This window comes from Urtica dioica, chromosome 4, assembly GCF_054948205.1.
Source record: "Urtica dioica subsp. dioica isolate 48M chromosome 4, U.dioica_male_clone48M_v1_H2, whole genome shotgun sequence".
NCBI classification, from domain to species: Eukaryota; Viridiplantae; Streptophyta; class Magnoliopsida; order Rosales; family Urticaceae; genus Urtica; species Urtica dioica.
Window position 1 is genome coordinate 13,493,012 of NC_142759.1, and position 23,741 is coordinate 13,516,752.

At 34.9% G+C, this 23,741-nt stretch overlaps 2 protein-coding genes and 1 pseudogene across 2 annotated transcripts; all 3 read right to left on the reverse strand.

The window, feature by feature from the left end:
- Positions 1-7,012: 7,012 nt before the first annotated feature.
- On the reverse strand, positions 7,013-7,432 carry ERF13 (ethylene-responsive element binding factor 13). The gene has a single exon (XM_089610461.1). It carries the CDS (start codon positions 7,430-7,432, stop codon positions 7,013-7,015), a length of 420 nt encoding a protein of 139 aa, XP_089466587.1.
- Positions 7,433-16,523: 9,091 nt separating this feature from the next.
- Positions 16,524-18,359, reverse strand: LOC149400615 (leucine-rich repeat extensin-like protein 4 pseudogene; annotated as a pseudogene).
- A 21-nt stretch (positions 18,360-18,380) lies between these two features.
- Positions 18,381-19,158, reverse strand: LOC149400616 (uncharacterized). Its single transcript, XM_089613090.1, has one exon. The coding sequence runs from the start codon at positions 19,085-19,087 to the stop codon at positions 18,470-18,472; it is 618 nt and encodes a 205-aa protein (XP_089469216.1). The 5' UTR covers positions 19,088-19,158; the 3' UTR covers positions 18,381-18,469.
- Positions 19,159-23,741: the final 4,583 nt, after the last annotated feature.

Below are 23,741 nucleotides of genomic sequence, written 5' to 3' on the forward strand. Positions count from 1 at the left end.
CAAAACGACGACAAAAGGAAAAATTTGCTTTACGCCGACCGTTTTTACTCCGGCAGCGCGCCGCCGTCGATTTCCGGCGAATTTCGCCGGCATTTAAAACTCTGGTATTATATGAGAACGAAAGGGACATGCAAAAAGAAGGAAGAACATGTTTGCCTTATTTTTTAGAACGGGAGACATTTATGCATATTTAATATATGTTTCCAAATTAATGTCTATTTTTAATATAAAAAGGGTCTTGTGGCTAACTAGCCACTTGAAACTTTGGCATTTGCAAAATAGCCAATCTTTCACAATTTGAGGCAAAATAGATAAACTTGAAAAAACCCAATAATATCATTAGACCTAAATAGTAAAACATCAAACCAGAATACTCAAACCATTCAACCGTCAAAATACCCTAAAAAATCGCACCTAGAGATCGATCGAATAGCTTCGGAGACACCGGACCTTCGAACTCATTGAATCGGAAGTCGAGAAACTTCAGGCGAGGAAGTGAAAGCACCGACGTCGTAAAACCGTTGGCGAATCGGTTGTTGGAGGGATCGAGCTCTCGCGAAGGATTGTCAAACTCCGCGAGAAGCTTCCGATCTCGGAGAATCCTCCTTGCTTGAAGCTTTTTTAGGGTTCCGATTCAAATAGGAGGCATCCATGGAGAGTCGATCCTTGTCCGGAGATTCGTCGATGCTGCTCAAATCTTCTGGCGAGAGCGACGGTCGGTGGTGGTGATTCAATGATAGATCGACTTACACTACTACAAATTAACATATTGGGTGCGGAAGGGTATTAGGACGAGAAGAGCGGCTTGAAAGGCTCCGATTGACAATCGGAAAGTGATTTCACCGTCGATCGTCATCACCACCATCTTCTTCTTCTTCTTCTTTTTGGTTTAACAATGGATTAAATTTTTTGAAAGCGAGATTAAATTTTTTGAAAGCGAGATTAAATTTTTTGACATCTTCTCTTTCTTCTTCTTTTTCTTCTTTTGGTTTATCGAACAATGGATTAAATTTTTTAACAGGAGGATTAAATTTTTTGACATCACTTTTCATTTTTTTTCTTCTGATTTATCGAAGAGTGGATTAAATTTTTTGAAAGTAGGATTAAAGTTTTTGACATCTTCTTCTTTTTCTTCTTATGGTTTATCGAAGAGCGGATTAATACAGAAAATGCATTGGATTAAAATTTTGAAAGCTTAGATTAATTATATTGAAAATAACTAAGGGTATATTAGTACTTGTACATTATAAGTGGCTAAAATGTATCAACTTGTAAAACCTTGGCCATTTTGTTAAATACTAAGTTTGAAATGGCTAGTTCATACAAAAATTCCTTACAAAAATATGTAAATATAGAGTATTTTTAGAAGAAAAACGTGAAAGGGATATAAAAACCTGCATTCTCAAAATAAAGGTAATTAATGTCCTTTTTGCGTTAAAAACTTTCATCCAATTTTGCATGATTTACGGCATATTAAGAAAATATAACATGAAAATGATAACACAAATATATGACATTTTTATGTGTTATCCAGGGGCAAGATTAACTTTATTTAATAAGTATTTTGGATTCAACATTTGAAATGTTATTCAATGCCAATTTCATCCATATACGTGTCAAACCGATGAGGGTGAGATGTTGTGAGGAGAGAGAAAAAGAAAACAATGTGGGAACTTTGAATAATATAGGAAGAGTATGCATATAGCTTATATTTAACTATTAATTGACTAAATAAGCCACCAAATTTTAAAAATTTGCTAAATAGTCAAGCTTTTGTAAATTTTAAGTACATAGTTATTAGGGCGATCTGACATTGTTTAGTTGTTTTTAGCATTCCATTCATGCCTTTGGAGTCTAATGGCTTTTTACAATTACTAACCAATATTTACAACTATTAATGTCTTTATGGCTTTATTAATGAAATCTTGTGACTATTTACTTAAAAGTTACCAAAGTGTGGCTATATGGCAAAACTTGATTTTTTTATTTGACTATATATCTAAAGAGCCCTATATTTATACTATTTACGTTTAAATTTTAGTTTAATCATCTAATAATTAAAGGTGGATAAAATAGTTAACCTGCTTAACCTTTAACCAATAACTATTCACCTTGGTTAAACGTTAAAATTTTAGTTTCATCATCTAATAATTAAAGGTGGATAAAATAGTTAACTGCTTAACCTTTAACCAATAACTATTCAACTTGGTTAACTAGTTAACCGTTAATCGTGCAAAACGGATTCACCTCGGTTAACTACTTAACCGTTAATCGTGCAAAGCGATTAAATAATTTCTTTACTTTTACCCTATTAATTGGGAAAAAAGCAGTTTAAATTAACTGTTTGAATATAATTTAAACCAAAAACATCGGCTAACTATAACCAAAAACACAGGTTAACCAATCAAAATACAAATAAATTGAAAGGTTCAGTTTAACCCGTCGAATGCATATCTTTACTATAATCATTAAGAATAACTCAAACTTAGACAAGACGGATGCATCATACTAAAATATAGTTAGATATATGAGTTGTGCTATATATTTATAATATTTGAATAATTGAGTTATAATTTTAATCCCAACAGTATATTGATTATTTTATATATTGATTTTTTTTATAAATAACAATAAATTGATGAGAGAGAGAGAGAAATAAAAAATAAATAAAGAACAAAAAGATAAATAAATTATAAAATTTGAAAAATCAAGTTTAATGTAACTTCACATTTGAAAACCAAGCTCCATGTTGAACACATAAGGAAAACTAAACTTTTGGGTACATGCCCTTAGTTTTTTCGTGAAAATTTATTTTGTGATTTTTTTTATAGTTTTTTTACCCAAGAATTTATAGTTTTTCACTTTATTTTAAAGATTTTATTTTATTAATTTCAAAGTTTATTATTAAAAGTTCGAATATTTTTGGTCTTTTGACAATAAAGCGAAATAAAGTAAAAAAATCGAATTTTTGAGTAAAAAAAATGACGAATACAAAAATAAATTTCATAAAAACTAACTACATTTTGATAAAGTTAAAGCGCTAAACTAAATAATAATTGTAATACGTTGATCGAAACTTACCCATATCGAAGACAACTTCAAGATCTTCAACAATTTTAAAATCCTATTTCATTAGCACTAGTACAAAATATAGCATCAGGTGCGACTTTTTTCGCACCTGAAAGTGCAAAAGTCGCACCTGAAAGTACTTTCAGGTGCGACTTTAGATGCGACAAAGTCGCACCCGAAAGTCCGCACCTGATAGTCCTCTTGACTATCGGGTGCGACTAGTCGCACCTGAAAGTCTTATATTATCAGGTGCGACTAGTCGCACCTGAAAGTCTTGACTATCAGGTGCGACTAGTCGCACCTGATGCTCTTTATCTTTTTTAAAAAAAATTAATATGCTGATTATATATTACAATATATAATCAGCATATTAAAACTAAAATTTGAAGAACCATATCGGGTTCCATATATGGAGTTATTCTATGATTTAAAAACTAAAATTTAAAAGTTATATCCAAGTCTATTAACATAAATATGAATAATACAAATGTTCATATTTATTAGATTTAAAGATTTTAACTATTAAATTATCCAATAAATTACTTACAAAAAAAAAGGAAAAAAAATATTCATTCATTTTTCAGGGAAATTTAAACTTAAACTAATCATACAAATAACCTAAACTTAATTTTAACCTAAAATAATCACATTATTATAACATAAACTTAATTTTAACCTAAACTAATTTTAACCTAAACTAATTTTAACCTAAACTTAATTTTAACCTAAACTAATAATTATATAAATAATTTAATAGAAACACTAACCTAAACATATTACAAAACATTAACATGTTATCAAATTAATTACAATTACAATTACAATTAACATAAACTAATCAAAATTAAATTAAAAAAACTAATCAAAATTAAATTACTAACTATCTAATTAACATTTACAATTATTAACATATATTAACTTACATATTTCACATTAATACACTAATATATATTTATCAACCTAACTAACCTAGCTAACTAACTAATATATGATTATATAAAAAAAAACTAATATATACACTAACCTAGGACGGCCGGCCGGGGACTCGGGGACAGCGGCTCGGTGGCTGGGACTCGGAGGCAGCGGGGCCGGGGCTGAGCGCACGGCGAAAAAGAAGAAAACAGATTAAAAAAAGTAAAAGAATATATTTGTCAATTTCCTAACTCATCACATTTATCAACCTCATAAACGTCTCATGATCAACAAAACACCTTAAGAAAAAACAAAACCCCACGGATCAGCCATAAATCCTCGTTCACTAGCAAAATTCGGCCAAAAATTCAATCACACGTTCATAATTTCCAGCTTCAATACCCTGTTTTCAAAAATTCATAACTCACTCAATTCTCAACGGATTTACACGTTCTTGGTCATTTTAGAAACCTCATAACGTCTATTATCCAGGAAAAATATCAACAAATCCAAATTAAATCGGTACCGAACTGTCCACGTCAATTTACAGAGGCTGTTCACAGCGAGTTCAAAATTCTCAAATCATTAAAAATCGACTCATTTACACAAATCCGAGCTAGGAACATCATTAATCAAGTCCAACAACCAAATAAAACCCATCAATTCCACTGATTTTAGCTCGGATCAAAAACCCCCAATATTTGAGCTATGAACCCTAGTTTTCAATCATACCAAGGAGAAGAAATTTCTTACTTCAAATCACGAAATAAGCTTCTCCGGCGTCCTCGCGACTCCCGGCGACGTCTCTTTTCCTCGCCACGGTGGAATCACTACTTCTCTCTCTCTCCTCACATCTCTCTCCATACTCGAAGCGCGCGGTGGAGGATGGGTCACGGCGGCCACGGCGAGCTCGCGGCGGTGGCGCTCTGCTCGGCTGGGACGCGCGCGCGGTGGAGCTCCCGGTGACGTCTCTTCTCGGCTCCCTCTCTCTCTTTCCCTTTCTCTCTTCTTTCTTCTCTTTCTCTTTCCCGTTTCATTTCTTTTCTTTTAACTTATTTCTCATTTTAAAACTGAATGAAAAAATGAGGGGGAGAATTGGCCCGCTTAAAAAATTTTAACGTCGCACCTGAAAGTTTTTTTAACAATCAGGTGCGACTTTGTCGCACCTGATACTCAAAAGAAAAAAAAAATTAACGAAATTTTTTGGACTTCTGGTTGACAATTTGATGCGACTAGTCGCACCAGAAAGTCATTTAGATGCGACTTTTAGGTGCGACTAGTCGCACCTGATAGTCATGCGCATCAGAAAACTATATTTGTAGTAGTGTAAGCATGTACATCGGGTTGGGTTATTCGGGTTTGTACATTTCATGAACCGGACCCGAAATATTCGGTTTGTCATTTTTATAACCCAACCCAAACCGTGTATGGTACAGAAACTAAACCAACCCAAACCGTTTATGGTACATAAACTAAACCAACCCGAATCGATATTAATCAAGTTGGTTTGGTTTGATTTATTTGGAGTGGCTTAATTCGGTTTGTTCGGGTTAATTTGTAACAACAAAGGTACAAAATAGAATCGTTGATCAAATTCATAAAAAAATCATACAAATACTAAGAATAAATAAATCATGTCTCATCTCAAATTCATACTCCATAAAAATTTATACATCATGAAAAATCTGTAAAGTAATTAAAAAAAAAAAAAGAGTTGTAGAGAAACTAATATAAGTAAATCTTTATGATCATATGGAGTCTACTTGTATTATCTATTTGTCAACTGTCATGAGCACAAAGATATACCTACAAAATAATTAACTAATTAAAAATGCATTTATATTTCCATTTTAAAACCATAAAGCATATGGTGTATTTTTTTATTTTACCTTGATAACATTTTTCATTTTTCTAGAGAAAAGTTTTTACTTTAACGGGATCGGGTTAGTTTGGTTCAATCCAATCTCATGACGATCAAAAATCAACCCAACCCGAAACACTTGCGGGTTGGGTTGGTTTCAACCCAAACTTTTTTCGGGTTGTAATGTGCCGGGTTAGAAAAAAGTGCGATTTGGTTTGGATGATCGGGTTGTTTGATTCGTCGGTTCTCATGAACGGGTTGTTTGATTCGTCGGTTCTCATGAACACCCTTACTTTTCATGGAGAGAAAAAAAAAGACTTGTTTTGGCCATGAAAATTTTCATGAAGAAATGAGATCAGAAGAAAAGGGGTTGAGAGTAAGGTTGGTTTTCATATTCGAATAAGGGTATTTTGGATTTTATACACAGCTAAAAACTTAATTTTTTTTAGAATGGTGTCCAAATGTGAGGTTGCATATACATTAGACTTGATTTTTCAAATTTTCCAATAACTAAGATGAAAGAGATAGGGTAATTTATTATTTTACTAAATCAGATACATTAAGTAAGTCAGGAAGGTTTTTTTTTTCAGATCAAAGAAAAATTAAGAATTTTTTTTTTCAATTTTGATAATAATTAAATTAAAATATCAATTAAAAATAGTTTACACATATTTTTTTAGATATCTCCATCATTCATCCAACTTTCAATGGCCGGTGAAAAATAATACGTCGCTTCCATTACCAAATGGCCAATATTGAATAACACACGGCTGGTCAACTACCCGTAAAACTCAAGGATCAAAGTCAAATACTTTTGATTTCTTCACGAATAATAATAGTAATAATAATAATAATAAAAGTATTATTATTAAAATATCGTTCCCTCCCACATAGCCATTCGACTTTGATTCTGAGCAAAACAAAAAATATAAATAATAATAATTGGTCTTCGACTTTGATGTTTGATCAAGACTACTTTTTAACGTTGCAGATTTAATAACTACTTAAAATAAAAACACCAGTATCATATATGACACCCTGGTACAAAAACATAATTATTAATTAATAAAAAAAAAAGCTCAGAGGTCTCCAAGCATATATAGCTCGTGGGTCCACCGCCACGTCGACTAGCGGCTGGGCTCGATGAGCCGGAATACCCTCCGGGTCCCTTCAGCTCCGGCGCCTGGGGAGAACTCTGACCGGCTCGAGCGCGGCCGAGCCGACGAGGTGTGGGAAGTTGAGCTTGGCTTTGGAGCCGCGCATCTCGAAGGCGGCTCGGTCATACGCCAGAGCCGCGTCCTCGGGAGTCTCGTACGTCCCGAGCCACCGCCGCGAGCCGTTCTTCTTCGGGTCCCGAATCTCCGCCGCGTACTTCCCCCACGGCCTCCGTCGGACGCCCTTGAACCTCCTCGCCGGCGCCGCCACTTTGGCCGACGCTCCCGGTGACACGTCAGCGTCGTAATGATGGTGGTCCGTGAAATTATCAGTAGTAATATTAGTGCATGGAGTGACGTCACTATGATCTTCTTCTAGAAGGTATTGGCGAACGGACTCGAGGAAAAGATTTAGCTGATGATGATCAGATTCCATATATGGCTGATTTGGTTTTGCTATATATGTGTAGAGGCTATGCTATAAGATAGTATAGATAGATTGATATATTTAGTGCTGACACACACATACAAAAAGGTTCTTGGGTTTCTATATATATGTAGATCAGCGTACTATATATATATATATGTAACAACGTATCGATTGCATGGCTTATTTATTTGTGTGCTTTATTATTAAAATACCACAGAACCAACTTAGAATTTAGAATTTTAGATAAGAGTACTCATAGTATTGAAGATCAGCGATTCTCTGTGTTTTGGCAGATTACTTGTCGTTCAAGTAATTTGCTTGGTTTAAATAATTCTTGTCGTTTTAGTATACTGGGTGAAAGAGACTTGTCGTTTCTTATCCTTTGTCGGTATCTCTTTTGTTTAAAAAGAGTCTTTGTACTGTTTGATTGTTTGTGAGACATTTTTGATTTCAAAATAAGAAATTCTTCTTGAGCTCGATTCTGAGTCTCAGTTTCTTCTTCGTCTCCAAATCTTCTTTCGCAATATGGTATCAGAGCGGGGTCCATTCTCGATTGTGGGCTACCTGATCGGGCCTATACTTCACGCTTCCAGTGCCTGTGCCAATGTGTGCCTGTGCCTGTGCGCGTGAGGGGGTGTATCAAGGATAGTCCCCCATCGACTGGGTATTACGATCTTGGGCTCTTTATAAGGTTTGTGGGTTACTCCTCTAATTGCCAAGCTTGGTTTTAGATGGAACCCCACCTTTAAGATGGTATCAGAGCAATCCTGCTGAGAAACTCTGTTTTCTTGTTCATCCTGTTCGATCTAGATCTTGAATTTCCTCTGTCAAGATGTCAGCGCCTCAAGATTCTTCGAACTCGACTCTTTCAACCAACGTCGCCAGAAATCTTCAACCTAGGTCAAGGATTGAAGATCAATCCTCGCCGTACTATCTTCACCACTCCGATTCCTCTGGAGGTAGCCTCGTCTCAAACGTTCTGACAGGTACTAACTACATGCCTTGGAGTAGATCCATGCTCATTGTTCTTGAAGCCAAGAACAAGTTAGGGTTCATAGATGGAACGATCTCGAAACCATCACCTGAAGATCCAGAACTCTTGCGCTTATGGAGTCGCAACAATTCAACGATCATCGCATGGATCATGAATTCTGTCAGCAAAGAAATTGCATCGAGCATCCTGTTTGGAGGAACCGCTAGAGATATATGGAATGACTTGAGAGATCGTTTTCAGCAATCGAATGGACCAAGAATCTTCCAATTAAGGCGTCAATTCGTGAATCTCTCCCAAGATCAGCAATCTATTGGCGTCTATTTCACGAAACTGAAGTATGTTCATCAAGATCTATGCGATTTCAAACCTGAGTGTACCTGTCCTTGTACGTGTGGAGGTAAGGCTAAACTGAGCGAATATGCAGAATCTGAGTATGTGATGCAGTTTCTCATGGGCCTCAATGAGAACTACACACATGCTCGTGGTCAAGTTCTTCTTATGGAGCCTATTCCTCCTATCAACAAAGTCTACGCCATGCTCACTCAAGAAGAGACTCAGAGGTCTGTCGGAATGGATTCAATTGCTCCAATTGATCAGTCAAACACCCTCGCCATGGCAGCGCGTGATGACCAAAAGAAATTCAAAGGGAAAGATAAACCGATCTGTACACACTGCAAGATTACTGGCCATACAGTAGACAAGTGCTACAAGATACACGGCTATCCACCTGGCTACAAATTCAAACCAAAGAATTCGGCCAACAATGTAGAAGGATCAAATAATGGAGGAGCCTTTGGGAATGTCACCTCAACTGATGCCTCCACAGGTCTTTCAGCAGATCAAATCCACCAACTCATCAGTCATCTCTCAAACCAGCTTTCTGCTTCAACAATGAGTCAACCATCGTCCTCCAATGAAGTCAATATGACTATGACTTCATTGCCAACAGGTTTACATGGTTTGGTCAACTCTATACCTTCTTACATTCCTATTCGTAATGCTTGGGTTCTTGATTCAGGAGCCTCTACGCACATATGTGCTAATAGGAATCTTTTTTGTAATCTTCGTCCCCTATATAATTCCACTGTGACTCTTCCTAATAAGACTGTCATTAGTGTAGGTTTTATAGGAGATGTTAGATTGAGTCCTGATTTCATTCTCAACAATGTCCTGTTTGTTCCCAGTTTTAAAGTAAACCTAATATCTGTCAATGCTTTAACAAAGGAATCTAACATGCTTGTTATCTTTATGAATGATTATTATATTATACAGGATTCCAATCTCTTGAGGACGATTGGCAAGGGTAGGAGCTGCAATGGCCTCTACACCCTGACTCAAGACAACCTCATCAATTCTACTACATATGTGAATAAAGTCTCAGCTCAAGTGTGGCATCAACGACTAGGACATTTATCTTTCCAAAGATTGGATACTCTCAAACATCGGTTAGGTTTTAAGCCTCATGATGTAGATAAAATGCCTTGTTGTATTTGCCCTCTTGCTAAGCAACATAGACTACCTTTCAATTCTGCAAATAATTTTTCTGTTTCTAGTTTTGACTTGATTCATTGTGATGTTTGGGGACCCTATAAAGTTGCTTCCCGTTTAGGTCATCGTTTCTTTTTGACTCTTGTTGATGATCATTCTAGATTTTGCTGGATTTTCTTGATGAAGCATAAGACAGATGTCCATAATATCATACCTCGGTTTTGTGCTTATGTTACTAATCAGTTCAATAAATCCATCAAAATGTTTCGTTCTGATAATGCTAGGGAGTTAGTCTTTTCAGATTATTTCTCTAAACATGGTATTGTTCATCAATTTTCTTGCGTTGAAACCCCACAACAAAATTCTGTTGTGGAGAGAAAACACCAACATTTGTTAAATGTTTCCAGAGCTTTACTCTTTCAATCTGGTTTACCTGTCAATTACTGGACTGATTCCTTGCTGACTGCTACGTATATTATCAATAGAACTCCTTCTTATGTCTTAGATAATAAGACTCCTTTCGAGCTGTTATACAATAAACAGGTCAATTATGATTTTCTTCGGGTCTTTGGTTGTCTTTGTTTTGCCTCAACTCTCAAGGCACAAAGAACCAAGTTTGAGCCCCGGGCAAGGAAATGTGTTCTTTTGGGATATCCACAAGGTGTAAAAGGTTACAAACTTCTTGACATAAACAATATGGAAGTTTTTATTTCCAGGGATGTTATTTTTTATGATTTAGTTTTTCCTTTTCAAGATAAAAGTCATAATAATAATCAGTCACAGGTAGAACCTTTTGAAGAATTACCTCTTCCTGTTTTAACCTCTAATGATGTGCCTTCATATGATAAGTTCAATGATCCTATTATACATGATGATGAGTCAACACATGAGAAAAGTGATAGCCAGGTTACTACAGTGGATCCTATACCTGAGGATAGGTTGATTCCACAATCACCTCAAATTGACATTCCAGTAAGGAAATCAACAAGGAAGCACATTCAACCATCTTATCTCAAGGATTATCACTGTAACCTCATCAAGACAGGTCAAAGTTATTATTCCAAATACACTCTTGACACTTACTTGTCTTATGAGAACCTGTCTAGTTCTTTTAAGTGTTTTGCTTTATCTGTTTCAGCCAACCCTGCTCCACAGTATTACCATACAGCAGTCAAGTCTGCAGAATGGAAAACAGCTATGGAGGAAGAGATTGAAGCAATGCACACCAACAAGACCTGGACAGTGATGCCACTTCCGAAAGGGAAAACTTCCATCGGATGCAGATGGATTTATACGAATAAGCTGCATTCAGATGGCACTTTGGCTAGAAGGAAAGCACGCCTGGTAGCTAAGGGATATACTCAGAAACAGGGAGTTGACTTTATAGATACCTTTTCACCTGTTGCTAAGCTTGTGACTGTAAAGTTTTTACTTAGCATAGCTGCTTCTCAAAAATGGTTTCTATCTCAACTAGATATTAGCAATGCTTTTTTAAATGGTGATCTTTATGAGGAAGTCTATATGGATCTCCCTATGGGCTATGTTCCATGGGCTAAGACGTTTGTTAGTGAGGATAAGCTTGTTTGCAGGTTACATAAGTCCATTTATGGACTGAAACAAGCTTCTAGGCAGTGGAATTTAAAATTCACTGAATCTGTCAAGACAGCTGGTTTTACTCAATCTAAGAGTGACTACTCGTTATACACAAGAGGATCTGGTTCTACTTTTGTTGCCATTTTGTTATGTTGATGATATCATCATTGCCGATCCTAATGACAAAATTATCTCTGAGGTCAAAAGTTTTTTGAGTGCAGCTTTCAGATTAAAAGACCTTGGTGATCTGAGATACTTTCTTGGATTGGAAATTGCAAGGTCTAAAGATGGTATTGTGCTGAACCAACGTCAGTATGCCCTTCAAATTTTAGAGGATGCAAGTTTCTTGGACTGTAAGCCAGCCAAAACTCCTATGGATCCCAGGGTTACCTTATCTCTGACTGATGGTGATATTTTAGATGATCCCTCTCAGTTCAGGAAGTTAATTGGTCGCTTGCTTTATTTGACTATTACTAGGCCTGATATCACTTATGCAGTACATACTATGAGTCAATTTGTGCAGGAACCGAGGACGGCTCATTTACAAGCAGTTCATCGCATCTTGCGATATGTGAAAACTAAACCAGGCTATGGCCTTTTCTACTCCTCAGATTCTTCTATTCAAATTAGGGCCTTCTCTGACGCTGATTGGGCCACATGTAATGATACTAGGAGATCCATAACTGGTTATTGTGTATTCATAGGTGAGGCTTTGGTAGCTTGGAAATCAAAGAAGCAGACCACTGTGGCTAGGAGCTCTGCAGAAGCTGAGTATAGATCCTTGGCAGCAGCAACAAGTGAAGTCATTTGGATGCAACAGCTTATGAAGGATTTTCAGTTGGAATCTGCAAGCTCGTCTGTGATTTATTGTGATAATCAAGCAGCCTTACACATTGCTTCGAATCCAATATTTCATGAGAGAACAAAACACATAGAGATAGATCTTCATTTCGTTAGAGATCATCTGCAGTCTGGTTTAGTTAAGCTACTCCCTATACGCTCACACCATCAGGTTGCAGACATTTTCACGAAGCCTTTGGCTTGGCCGGCGATGTCCCACTTGTTATCCAAGATGAACTTGAAGAATCTTTTCAGTCCATCTTGAGGGGGCGTATTGAAGATCAGCGATTCTCTGTGTTTTGGCAGATTACTTGTCGTTCAAGTAATTTGCTTGGTTTAAATAATTCTTGTCGTTGTAGTATACTGGGTGAAAGAGACTTGTCGTTTCTTATCCTTTGTCGGTATCTTTTTTGTTTAAAAAGAGTCTTTGTACTGTTTGATTGTTTGTGAGACATTTTTGATTTCAAAATAAGAAATTCTTCTTGAGCTCGATTCTGAGTCTCAGTTTCTTCTTCGTCTCCAAATCTTCTTTCGCAATACATAGTGCTGTATTATGGACCTGTGTGGTCTTTCCTATGAAACTTCAAGGCATGTATATTAAGTCACGTTTTTTATGATCATATTGTGCGTGGGTTTTTTTAATGTTATATATCCATGAGTCTCTGCAACAAAAGTACCACTTTTATATTTATTTATATATATGTCTGAACGGTTTTTGTCTTTATGTAACTGAACAAGAATGAAGCTTCGGGTCGTAGCTAGACAGGGTAAATGTTAATGGGTGGGTATATATAAATAGATATTTAACACTTTCTAGCATCATATAATATTGTAAAGTATGCATATATATGCATATTTAACACTTTCTAGCATCATATGTGTGTGTGGTGTGGAAAACCTTTTAGCATAAAATTTACCAATTATGGAAGTAATTCTATTTCGCAATATAATATCCCACACACTAATTTCAATATATTCCCGATTATATATGGATCTAAATCTTATGTCTTTTTTTGGTGTCTCATTTGGTGTCACTCCAATGAAAATAAGTCATATTATTATTTTATTTAATTATTAATTTATATTTATTTATAAGAAATTAAAATAATTAAATTGACTTATTTTAATTAGAAGGACACTAAATACACCAAAAAAAGAGAGAGATAGGATTCGTTATATTTCGTTTCTTGCTTTGCATATTAATTATCTTTTGCACATGATATGATCTGTGAATGTCTCCACGTGTATGATTATATATATATATATATATATATATATATATATATATATATATCATTTTTTTTGTATTTTCTTTATTAGTAACATTTTTTTTTCTTTCTTTTTGCTACTTTCGAAGATTGCAATCCATTAAAGAGCAGAATAGAAAATAATATAATAGATCGAGAAAGCCGAAATTATGGAATAATATACTTGTACATAATACCTTTTACACACTACTTGGGTCGCAACAATTTATTTAAAAAAAAAAAAAATTGATTCCATAATACATATCCTTTAATTAGCAAGAACACCGGTTGTCAATGACAAATGATCATCGCTTGTGTTTAATATATACATTTGGAATCCAAATTATAAAGACGTTGAAATACGCACAAATAAGAAAGGATATTATTAATAATGAACGAATATAGTGAGAAACCATGGGATACACATGCTAATATAATCACAAGCAATTATTAATAGAAGAATATAAACATATATACAAACAAATTTAGACAAAGCGACAGGTCAAAAGAATATGGGTGATGATAAATCTATTATTTATTTGTGATTCTGCTCAATAGAAAAATACACCCACATAATGCGGACTGGTGTACTACAATATTCTCACTGCATATTATATATAATATATATATGGTTTATATCTTTCTTTTTCTTTTTTTTAATTAAACTATCCTTCCATAGTGACAAAGGATAAGTGAATTACAGTATCTGAAAGATTTTGTTTGACGAACTTCGACACTCTACAGATCTATCTCCCTCTCTAGTATCTATACATAAGGTGAAAAAGAAAACCCATTTTTTTTTTCATATTTAACGATATTACTATAAGTTAAATATTTTTCTACTGCAATATCCATGCAATTGTGAAAGCGAGTATTTTTTACCCTTATATTAGTTAAGTTTTTTTTGTTTTTTTTGTTTTTTGTTTTTTTTTGGTTGGTTATATATTAGTTTAGTTTTTCTTATTTCAGTATTCGTGCACGTGGGTGAACGAGTCTCTTACCATTATATATTGATTAGATGAAGTTATTTTATTTTATTGTTTTGGTTTTTGGGGGAAACGCGTATATACATTTAATTAGTTTTAATCATATATTTTTTTTCTCGAGTTACACTTACACCAAATTACAATTATGTATTTGCAATACAAAAGCCTACAAACAACCAAGACATTATTAGACATATATGCATGTGTAAAAAGTAACAAAAAATACTTAGTTAAGGGCACAGATGCGGCCAATGGATTTTACTATTTTTATTAGTGTAAATGTCGGCCTAGCTATCATATTAATTTAACTTATATTTAATTTAGAAAAATACAATTACATTATGTAGCAACTAATTTTAAATAGCTCATCATATTTAGTCAACCATTCCATTATATGCTCATAAAATACGTACATTTTCTAAAATAAAACGATATTATTCAGTTAATACTAATACACCCTTTTATTACTAATATGGTTCTTATATCTCTTTTTCGCCACTTTCATAAGTTCAAATTGGTAACATAAGAAAAAAAAAAAATTAGAAAAAGTTGCTTACAGTTACGTACAGTTACAGTTACAGTCGAGACAGACACACTAAACCTTTTGATTATAGAAGCAACTGTACTTAACATTAGAACTATATATAAACATATGTCTAACACTCTCCATAATATGGTAAGCTTAGTTTGAACTATTATAAATTTAACATGCGGTTCTTAATAAGCATATGCCTAATTCTCCTTTAATTTTAGTCACCGAACTTTATTTTCATTTCTCCCAACAAGCATTTGGTGATTTTTTACCCCATCCTAATGACCACTTAAAATTGATATATATGCACCACTATGATTGTCCACCACTTTAAATTAGTACGTTTAATGTGTGATATTAAAAAGTTTGTTTTATATTCAGCACGAGATATATGCGTATTATTAATTTTTTTTTTTAAAGAATCCAAAAAACAGTTTAAATGTAATTACAAATAAAATAAAATTTTACAAAGAAGAGAAAGCAGCACACCTATAAGTTATTTACAACAAAAATCGTTGAAAACGTCACATGCAGATCCGTCCCGCAATATATTAAGATCTACCATGTACTAATTATTATAAAAAAAGTGTACTTCATTAGCAAATTGGTCCCAATTAAATCAATTGAAGTTTCAATTCAACAATTTGATCGAGTCGCAAAAGCAACACTTCTATATCTATTTGAATCCCAATTAGGAAAGCATCCTTTCACATTCACTAGAGTAATTGCAAAACTAAACATAAACATATGGCCCGGCTAAAGAACTAACCAAAATGACACTCATATTTTAAAATTATAGTCCAACTATTAACATATTTATGTTAATATTATTAACAATCATTGTAAATAATATCATCCATAACAAAAAAAATTAGTAAATCTAATTAACAATAACAAAAACTACAGTAAATCTTATTTATCGTAACAAGAATAACAGTAAATCTTATTTACCGTAACAAGAATAATAGTAAATATTATTTACCGTAACAAGAAAACAATAAATCTTATTTACTGTAATAAGAACAATAGTAAATCTTATTTACCGTAACAAGAACAAAAGTAAATTTTATTTACCATAACATTTTGTAGTTAATCTAACAGGAAAAGTATCAAAGGACTAGTTAATCTAACAGTAAATACGATTTACAAATTATTTTCGCGAACAATCGAGGACTAAAAATCCGACAGTAAATCATATTAACCATTGAGTAAATCATTCATTTCTATAGTAAATATAACAGTAAATCCGATTTACTGTTATATCGCTCTTCTCTTTCATTTTCAAAACCAAAGATCATTTTAAAACTAAATTCATTTCAAAACAACAGAATAAAATAAAAACACGATAGCCTTGACTTTTCTCTCAGCTTCTTCATCTAGTCTTGTCTTGTCCAGCAACAACAAAATCTCGTTCCTTTATTCACTCAACAACTTCTTGAATTCCCTAAACCAGAAACAAAAAGGCGACCACGATGACGGAGACCGGCGAGTTGCCGAAGTTGTCGAGGAGGTCGAACACGAACCTGTTGTGGTTGATGAAGATGGCGTCCAGAGGCCTGTCGAAGAGCTCCCTCGGGACGCTGCCTTCGAACTCGTTGAACCTCAGCGCCGAGAGAGACAACACCACCGCCGGAAACCTACCGGCGAACCTGTTGTTGCTCAGATCCAGCTCGAACAATATCTTGAGGCGGCCGAACTTCTTCGGAACCGTGCCGCAGAACCTGTTGGAGAGTTGATGTGGAACAATGCCAGATCCGTGAGGAGGCCGAGCTCCTCCGGTAGGTATCCGGCGATGTCGCCGTGGTTGAGGTCGATTCCGGAAACCGTGTTGACGGAAGGATCGTCGGGCCCCGGGGCGCAGAAGACGCCGGTGTAGCCGCAGACGTCGGATCCGACCCAGTCGCCGGTGAGGTTGCGGGAATCGGAGAGGATGGCCTGCTTCCAGGCTTGGAGTGCCACGTAGGCGCTCGCTAAACTTTGTGCTCTTCGACACCAACGATTTTTTGCTCCTCTGCCGGTGATTTCTTGCTCCGAGGCACATCAATGGAAGGATAGAGATTCTTTTCCGAGAACAAGCAACGAGAGGCTGATATGGGAAAGTTTTGGGGCGGTGGAGTGGAGAGACTGGATTAGACATGAGAGGGAGAGGTGAAATTGAGAAAGGGTATTTTAGGGACTCTAATATAATATTGGCTATATCCCTAATAAATCTATAATTTGACTATTATTTTAATATCCTCGGTATAAAATGGCCAATTGTTAACAAATCTCTAAACAAATCAAACCAACCGTGTAATAGACTATAATAGATTATAATAGATTTACAAAATAAAGTAGTTGTATAATTGTGTTCTCAGTCTGTTATAGAGAAAATGAATAGTGGTATTTTAAATGTAAAATTTTACTATTCACAAAATAACCCCTATATATTATTTTAATATATACATTTAATCAGTAAATATATATTTTAATAAAAAAAATAGCTAGCATATTTTTAAAGTATTTTACATTATTCTAATTAGAATTTATGGTATAAAAATTACTTTTAAGATGATAAATAATAATAATACAAAATAAATAAAAAAAATATAAATCTTCATTACAAACAAAATTGATCAAAAGGAATTTTGTTGGTACTATGAATTCTATTAATATTACTATTTTTTAAATCTACATTTTAAATGTATGATCTTACGTGACATAAATATATAAAGACAAGTCCTAAAAGAAATAAATTGTCAACCATATTACATTACAAATAAATCAAAATGAAAATAAATACGACTCAATGATAATTCATATTTTGTATCTTTGTCACTAGTTTATATAATATGTTTTTTTGCCAGGCACATGTAATGTTTTTTTAATTAGTATTTCATCTCATATATTGTATACTCAATTTATGTTATATTTCATGTGTTCTTATATCCAAATAAATATTTTGTATGAGCTCGCATTGATGTAAGAGTCGTCTACAAAATTATTTTAAATTCAGAATAAAGAAGAAGTAAATTATTTAAGATCTAAAATGTGATATATATATATATATATATATATATATATAAAATTGTTAAAATTATTAATAAAATAGATGTATCACGCCCTCGTAATTATATTACTCTTGATTAAAAAATTGAACTTTTTCTTATCATTCTTTGTAATAAAATAAATCGCGTATCTATGACCTTGTATTGTTATTCTTATTTGGTACATTTTGAACATATGGCTTTTTTTTTTTTTTTTTTTTACCCATTTCTAAAATTTAATTCCGGACTCCGTGTCCATTTTGTACAAATTTGTATAAATTATAGAGAAAAAAAAATGTTACTACAAAACAAAACAAAACAGACAACATATATAATATTATTGCCACTCCGACAAAGAATAACAATCTGACAAACATTCATCATAACGGGACATCATCATCAAATTACCACCGCTGTACAAGTCTTCCCAACTCCAAACATCACAGCTCTCAACGATCACCGGACTCACATTAACATTCGCCGCCGACGAACCTTCCGCGACGGAAATCCGACTCTTCTTCTTTTTGGGACTGATCATCGGCGCCGACGAGGACGAGCCGCTCTCGGACGAAGCCGGCTCGGGCTCCGGCGATCGGCGCTTTGGCGTGATCCTGACCGGCTCGCGAGCCAGCTGGGAGCCGATGAGGTGTGGGAAGTTGAGCTTGGCTTTGGAGCCGCGGATTCCGAAAGCCGCTCGGTCGTAAGCCACCGCGGCTTCCTCCGCCGACTCGTACGTCCCGAGCCAAATCCTCTTCCCGTTTCTCATGGGGTCCCGAATCTCCGCCGCATATTTCCCCCACGGCCTTCGCCGGACTCCCCGGAAAAGCGCGCCTCTCGCCGGAGCCGGAGCCGGTGGAACAGAAGTTGGAGAGTCCTCCGGCGACTGGTCGTCCTGAAGGAGGAACTCTCTGATGGAATCAAGTAGAGCGAAATCGGATTCGGAGCAAGAACTCATTGTAATTTTTGTGTCTTCTTGTGAGTGGTGGAGTTAGTGATATGAATTATGAGATATATGTCTTAAGTTAGATTTGCATTATATATATGGATGGAAAGAGAATTGGGCTTTATGGAAGCCATGGTGTGACTGAGTCATATTTTCTAGGAAGGTGCTTTTAGGTCACATGTCTAAAATGAATTTTGCATTTAGTGCTATTTATTTATGTATAATATCAAAGAGACCTATGATATACAAATCTCAAGTTGAAGCTTTGGAATAAAATAATAGTGGTTTATATAGAAATAGAATGTGTCTTTGAAGTGTGTGCAGTTACATTATTGGATTTTTGCCGTTCGATAATATATACACAAATGGTGTCTGTATTATATATTATCAGGGAATATATTTAAATGACGTTTTTATTTCGTTTTGATAAGATCAGATAAGTACTACATTTTTTTTTTTTTTTTTTTTTTTTTTTTTTTTTTTTTTTTACGATTTCATTCTTACATATAGTACATAATCGCGTTGAGTTTTGATATCGAAGCAAACATTTCAATTAATTATTGCTGCACTTTAATATTGTAGTTTTTTTACGTCTTCACATAAAGACACCTCACGTGAAGGCATTAGTGTCACTAGAACTAAGTTGGAGTAATACTGATCAACGTTTGAGTTATGATTGGGACTTAGATTTTATTGAGTATACCTTTTTATTGTAAGGATTTACCGCAGACTTTTTGGGAAGGAAAAAATTGAGAAATTATTTTTTTAATAAATAAATATATAAAAACTTTTAATAATTTTTATTTTTATTTTTTATTTAACATTATGATAATTAAATTCTAATTTTCTTGCGATAAACTTCAGTTTTCATGAAACTTTTAACTGAACCAATATTTATCTGTATCGGTGAGGTAAACCTTGATATTATTGGTATTTTACAGTTTTTTACGTTTTACTATCGAAATTTGACGGTAAATAATTTATCGCCCGAAAACCCACCACTAATTACCCCGAATAACTCAAACCTTCGCACGGACTAGACTAAAACCATTATCCATAAGACCATGACATTAAACTTAACGTAAATGTTACGTACGTACGTGAACGGCTTGAGATCAGAACTTGTAATGTCGTATACTAATTGCTGTACATATGTACGTAGAATTGGTGATCCATTCAATTCTATTCATCAAAAGTCAAACTTTTATTTTGGTGCTGAAAGACATCAAAGTTCTTTGTGTATTTATAACTTCAATTAACTGCTAAATAGCTACTAGCTAGCTAGGCGAGAGACTCGGAATAAATAAAAGGACACGCAACGTTGTAACTCTCTTAGGTTTGGCCAATTGTGAAATAGTATAACTTGTAATAATTAAAAAATTTAGCCAGTGATCGACTTTATTAATTGTATGTGACAAATATGTGCCTTTTTTATAATATTTGCTTATCAAGAAAAACTTTTACGGGATGTCAATCTCTTGTTTAATTGTTTTTAGCAAAATTATTTTTTTATTGATTTTGACTCATTCCTTTTCTCTTATCAGTTGTTATTATGGGTAAAAAAAAAATTAGTAACAAAAACTAACTTGATATGCGTCTCTCTACAAAACGTGGTACGATAGATTTGTAAGCATAATTTAAACGATCTTAATCAGCCAAGATCTTAGAACTAGATGATTTTCATAAAACATTAGAGATTGAGAAAACCTACCTCGATCCATGACGAGAGCGACGGTGACGGCAGCGGATAATCACCGGAATTGGTTTCTCTCTCTTGACCTCTTTAGACTTTAGAGCTTTCTTTTGATGGCAGAGGAAAACTACGTAATAGGTTGAGAGAGGACCAATCCCTAGGGTTTCTCTTTATATAGACCCACCATCAGGGTATAATAGGAATTTACCTTTTAATTAATTAACCAATATAATTTATCTAATATATTAAACTGATATTGCACGTGGGCCAATACCCACATACAACCCACGTACGGGCCTAGGATATTACGTGGGTTAACATTCTCCCACTTTGGCCCATGTGTCATACCATATAGTTTAATAATAAGACATAAGTGCGCATAGTATAAGATAAATTTGTCATAATATTGGTTACATCATAAAGTCTCTATTAAGTATGAAAACTAATAAGGATCATAGCGGTTGTACGTCAATTTGTCGACATAGTCCCTTCCATGTATCACGTACTAGCTTCACACCTAATATGACACGTAATAAGGTATTCATAATGGTCCGAATCTTGATCATATAATGCATTCATGTATATACTAATCATAATTGAAAACAAGATTCATAACTTCATATCAGAAACAAAACAAACGAGCTCAAAGTGTCAATCACATAAAACATAAAAGAAAAATAACATCAACGATGACATCAAAGGATCCCCATTCTTTCGACATGTTCAGTAAATGCCTTTGGAGACAATCCTTTCGTTAATGGATCTGCTACCATAAGCTTTGTGCTAATGTGTTCGATTGACACCCTTTGTTTCTGAACTTCTTCTTTAACGGCAAAGTATTTTATCTCCATATGCTTAGCACCCTTCGAATACTTGTCGTTCTTAGAAAAGAAGACTGCTGCGGAATTATCACAGTAAATTTTCAGCGGCTTAGCGATAGTGTCGACAATTCCAAGCCCCGAAATAAAGTTCCGCAACCATAATCCATGAACCGTAGCCTCAAAGCATGCTACAAACTCAGCTTCCATAGTGGATGCAGCAATGACAGTCTGCTTCGCACTCTTCCATGAAATCGCTCCTTCGGCTAAAAGGAACATATAGCCAAAAGTGGACTTTCTAGAATCCACGCATCCGGCATAATCTGAATCTGAATATCCTATCACCTCGAGGTGATCGGATCTTTTATAAGTGAGCATACGATCCTTCGTTCCTTGCAGATACCTCAGTACTTTCTTTGCAGCTTTCCAATGATCTATTCCTGGATTACTTTGATACCTGCCCAACATTCCGACAGCAAAACTGATGTCTGGCCTGGTACAAGTCTGTGCGTACATCAAGCTTCCAACAATAGATGCATAAGGAATTTGTTCCATTTGTTTGCGTTCCAATTCATTCTTAGGACATTGATTGAGACTAAATTTATCTCCCTTCTGAATTGGAACAATACCTGCAGAGCATTTGTCCATTTTGAATCTCTCAAGAACTTTATTAATGTATGCTTTCTGAGACAATCCCAACCATCCTTGTGATCTATCACGAGATATCTCTATTCCGATCACATAGGATGCCTCACCCATATCTTTCATTTCAAAGTTCTTAGAGAGAAACTCCTTGGTTTGACGTAATAAACCAAGATCATTAGTTGCAAGCAAGATGTCGTCAACATACAAAACCAGAATTATAAACTTACTCCCACTGATCTTCAGATATATACATCGGTCAACGATGTTTTCTGTAAATCCAAAAGATGTGACAGTATCGTTGAACTTGAGATACCATTGTCGGGAAGCTTGTTTAAGTCCGTATATTGACTTCTTCAATTTACATACCATATGTTCCTTTCCTTCAACCACAAAACCTTCAGGCTGATCCATGAACACTTCTTCATCTAAATTCCCATTCAGAAAGGCAGTTTTCACATCCATTTGATGGAGCTCTAAATCATAATGAGCTACCATAGCCATAACAATCCTCAGAGAGTCCTTTTTAGAGACAGGCGAAAAAGTCTCTTTGTAATCAACACCATCTTTCTGAGTAAAACCTTTGGCAACGAGTCGAGCCTTGTGTCTTTCGATATTGCCATTTGAGTCGAGCTTGGTCTTGAAGACCCACTTGCACCCTACTCTTTTACAACCTTCAGGTAATTCAACAAGGTCCCAAACTTCGTTGTGATCCATTGATTTTAGCTCTTCTTTCATGGCGTCTAACCACTTAATAGAATTCTCACTTTCTATGGCTTGTGAAAACGAAACTGGATCATTATCAATTCCTAAGTCGTATTCCGACTCTTGTAGATAAACCACATAATCATCAGAAATAGCGGATCTTCGTTCTCTTACAGATCTTCTTAATGCGACTTCTTGTGGTTCATCTATGATAGGTTCATTTGGTATGACATCATTCAATGGTGCTTGGTCGTTAATTTGTTGTTCTTGCAAAACATTATCATGGTCAACATGAACAGGAACAACAACTTGAGAAGAAGGTAAAGGCAAAGGTACTTGCACTCTAACTTCTTGGATTTCCACATTACGTGGTTCCAAACTCCCACTGACTTCACCATTTTCGATGAACCTAGCATTACCAGTTTCAACAATTCTCGTACTATGGTTAGGACAATAGAATCGATACCCTTTAGATTTTTCTGGATAACCAATGAAGAAACCACTGATTGTTCTTGAGTCCAGTTTCCTTTCATGTGGATTATAAATTCTTACTTCCGCTGGGCAACCAAAAACATGCAGGTGCCTTAAACTAGGTTTTCTTCCCGTCCACAGTTCAAAAGGTGTCTTAGGAACTGCCTTACTGGGAACCCTGTTCAATAAATATACAGCGGTCTTTAAAGCATGCATCCACAAAGATTTGGGTAAAGAAGAATTGCTTAACATACTCCTAACCATATCCATTAAAGTACGATTACGCCTTTCTGCTACACCATTTTGTTGTGGTGTTCCTGGCATAGTGTATTAAGCA

Excerpts from the sequence above, each read along its gene's own strand:
- LOC149400616 (XM_089613090.1), bottom strand. The coding sequence starts at position 19,087 with ATGAGTTCTTGCTCCGAATCCGATTTCGCTCTACTTGATTCCATCAGA.
- ERF13 (XM_089610461.1), bottom strand. The coding sequence starts at position 7,432 with ATGGAATCTGATCATCATCAGCTAAATCTTTTCCTCGAGTCCGTTCGC.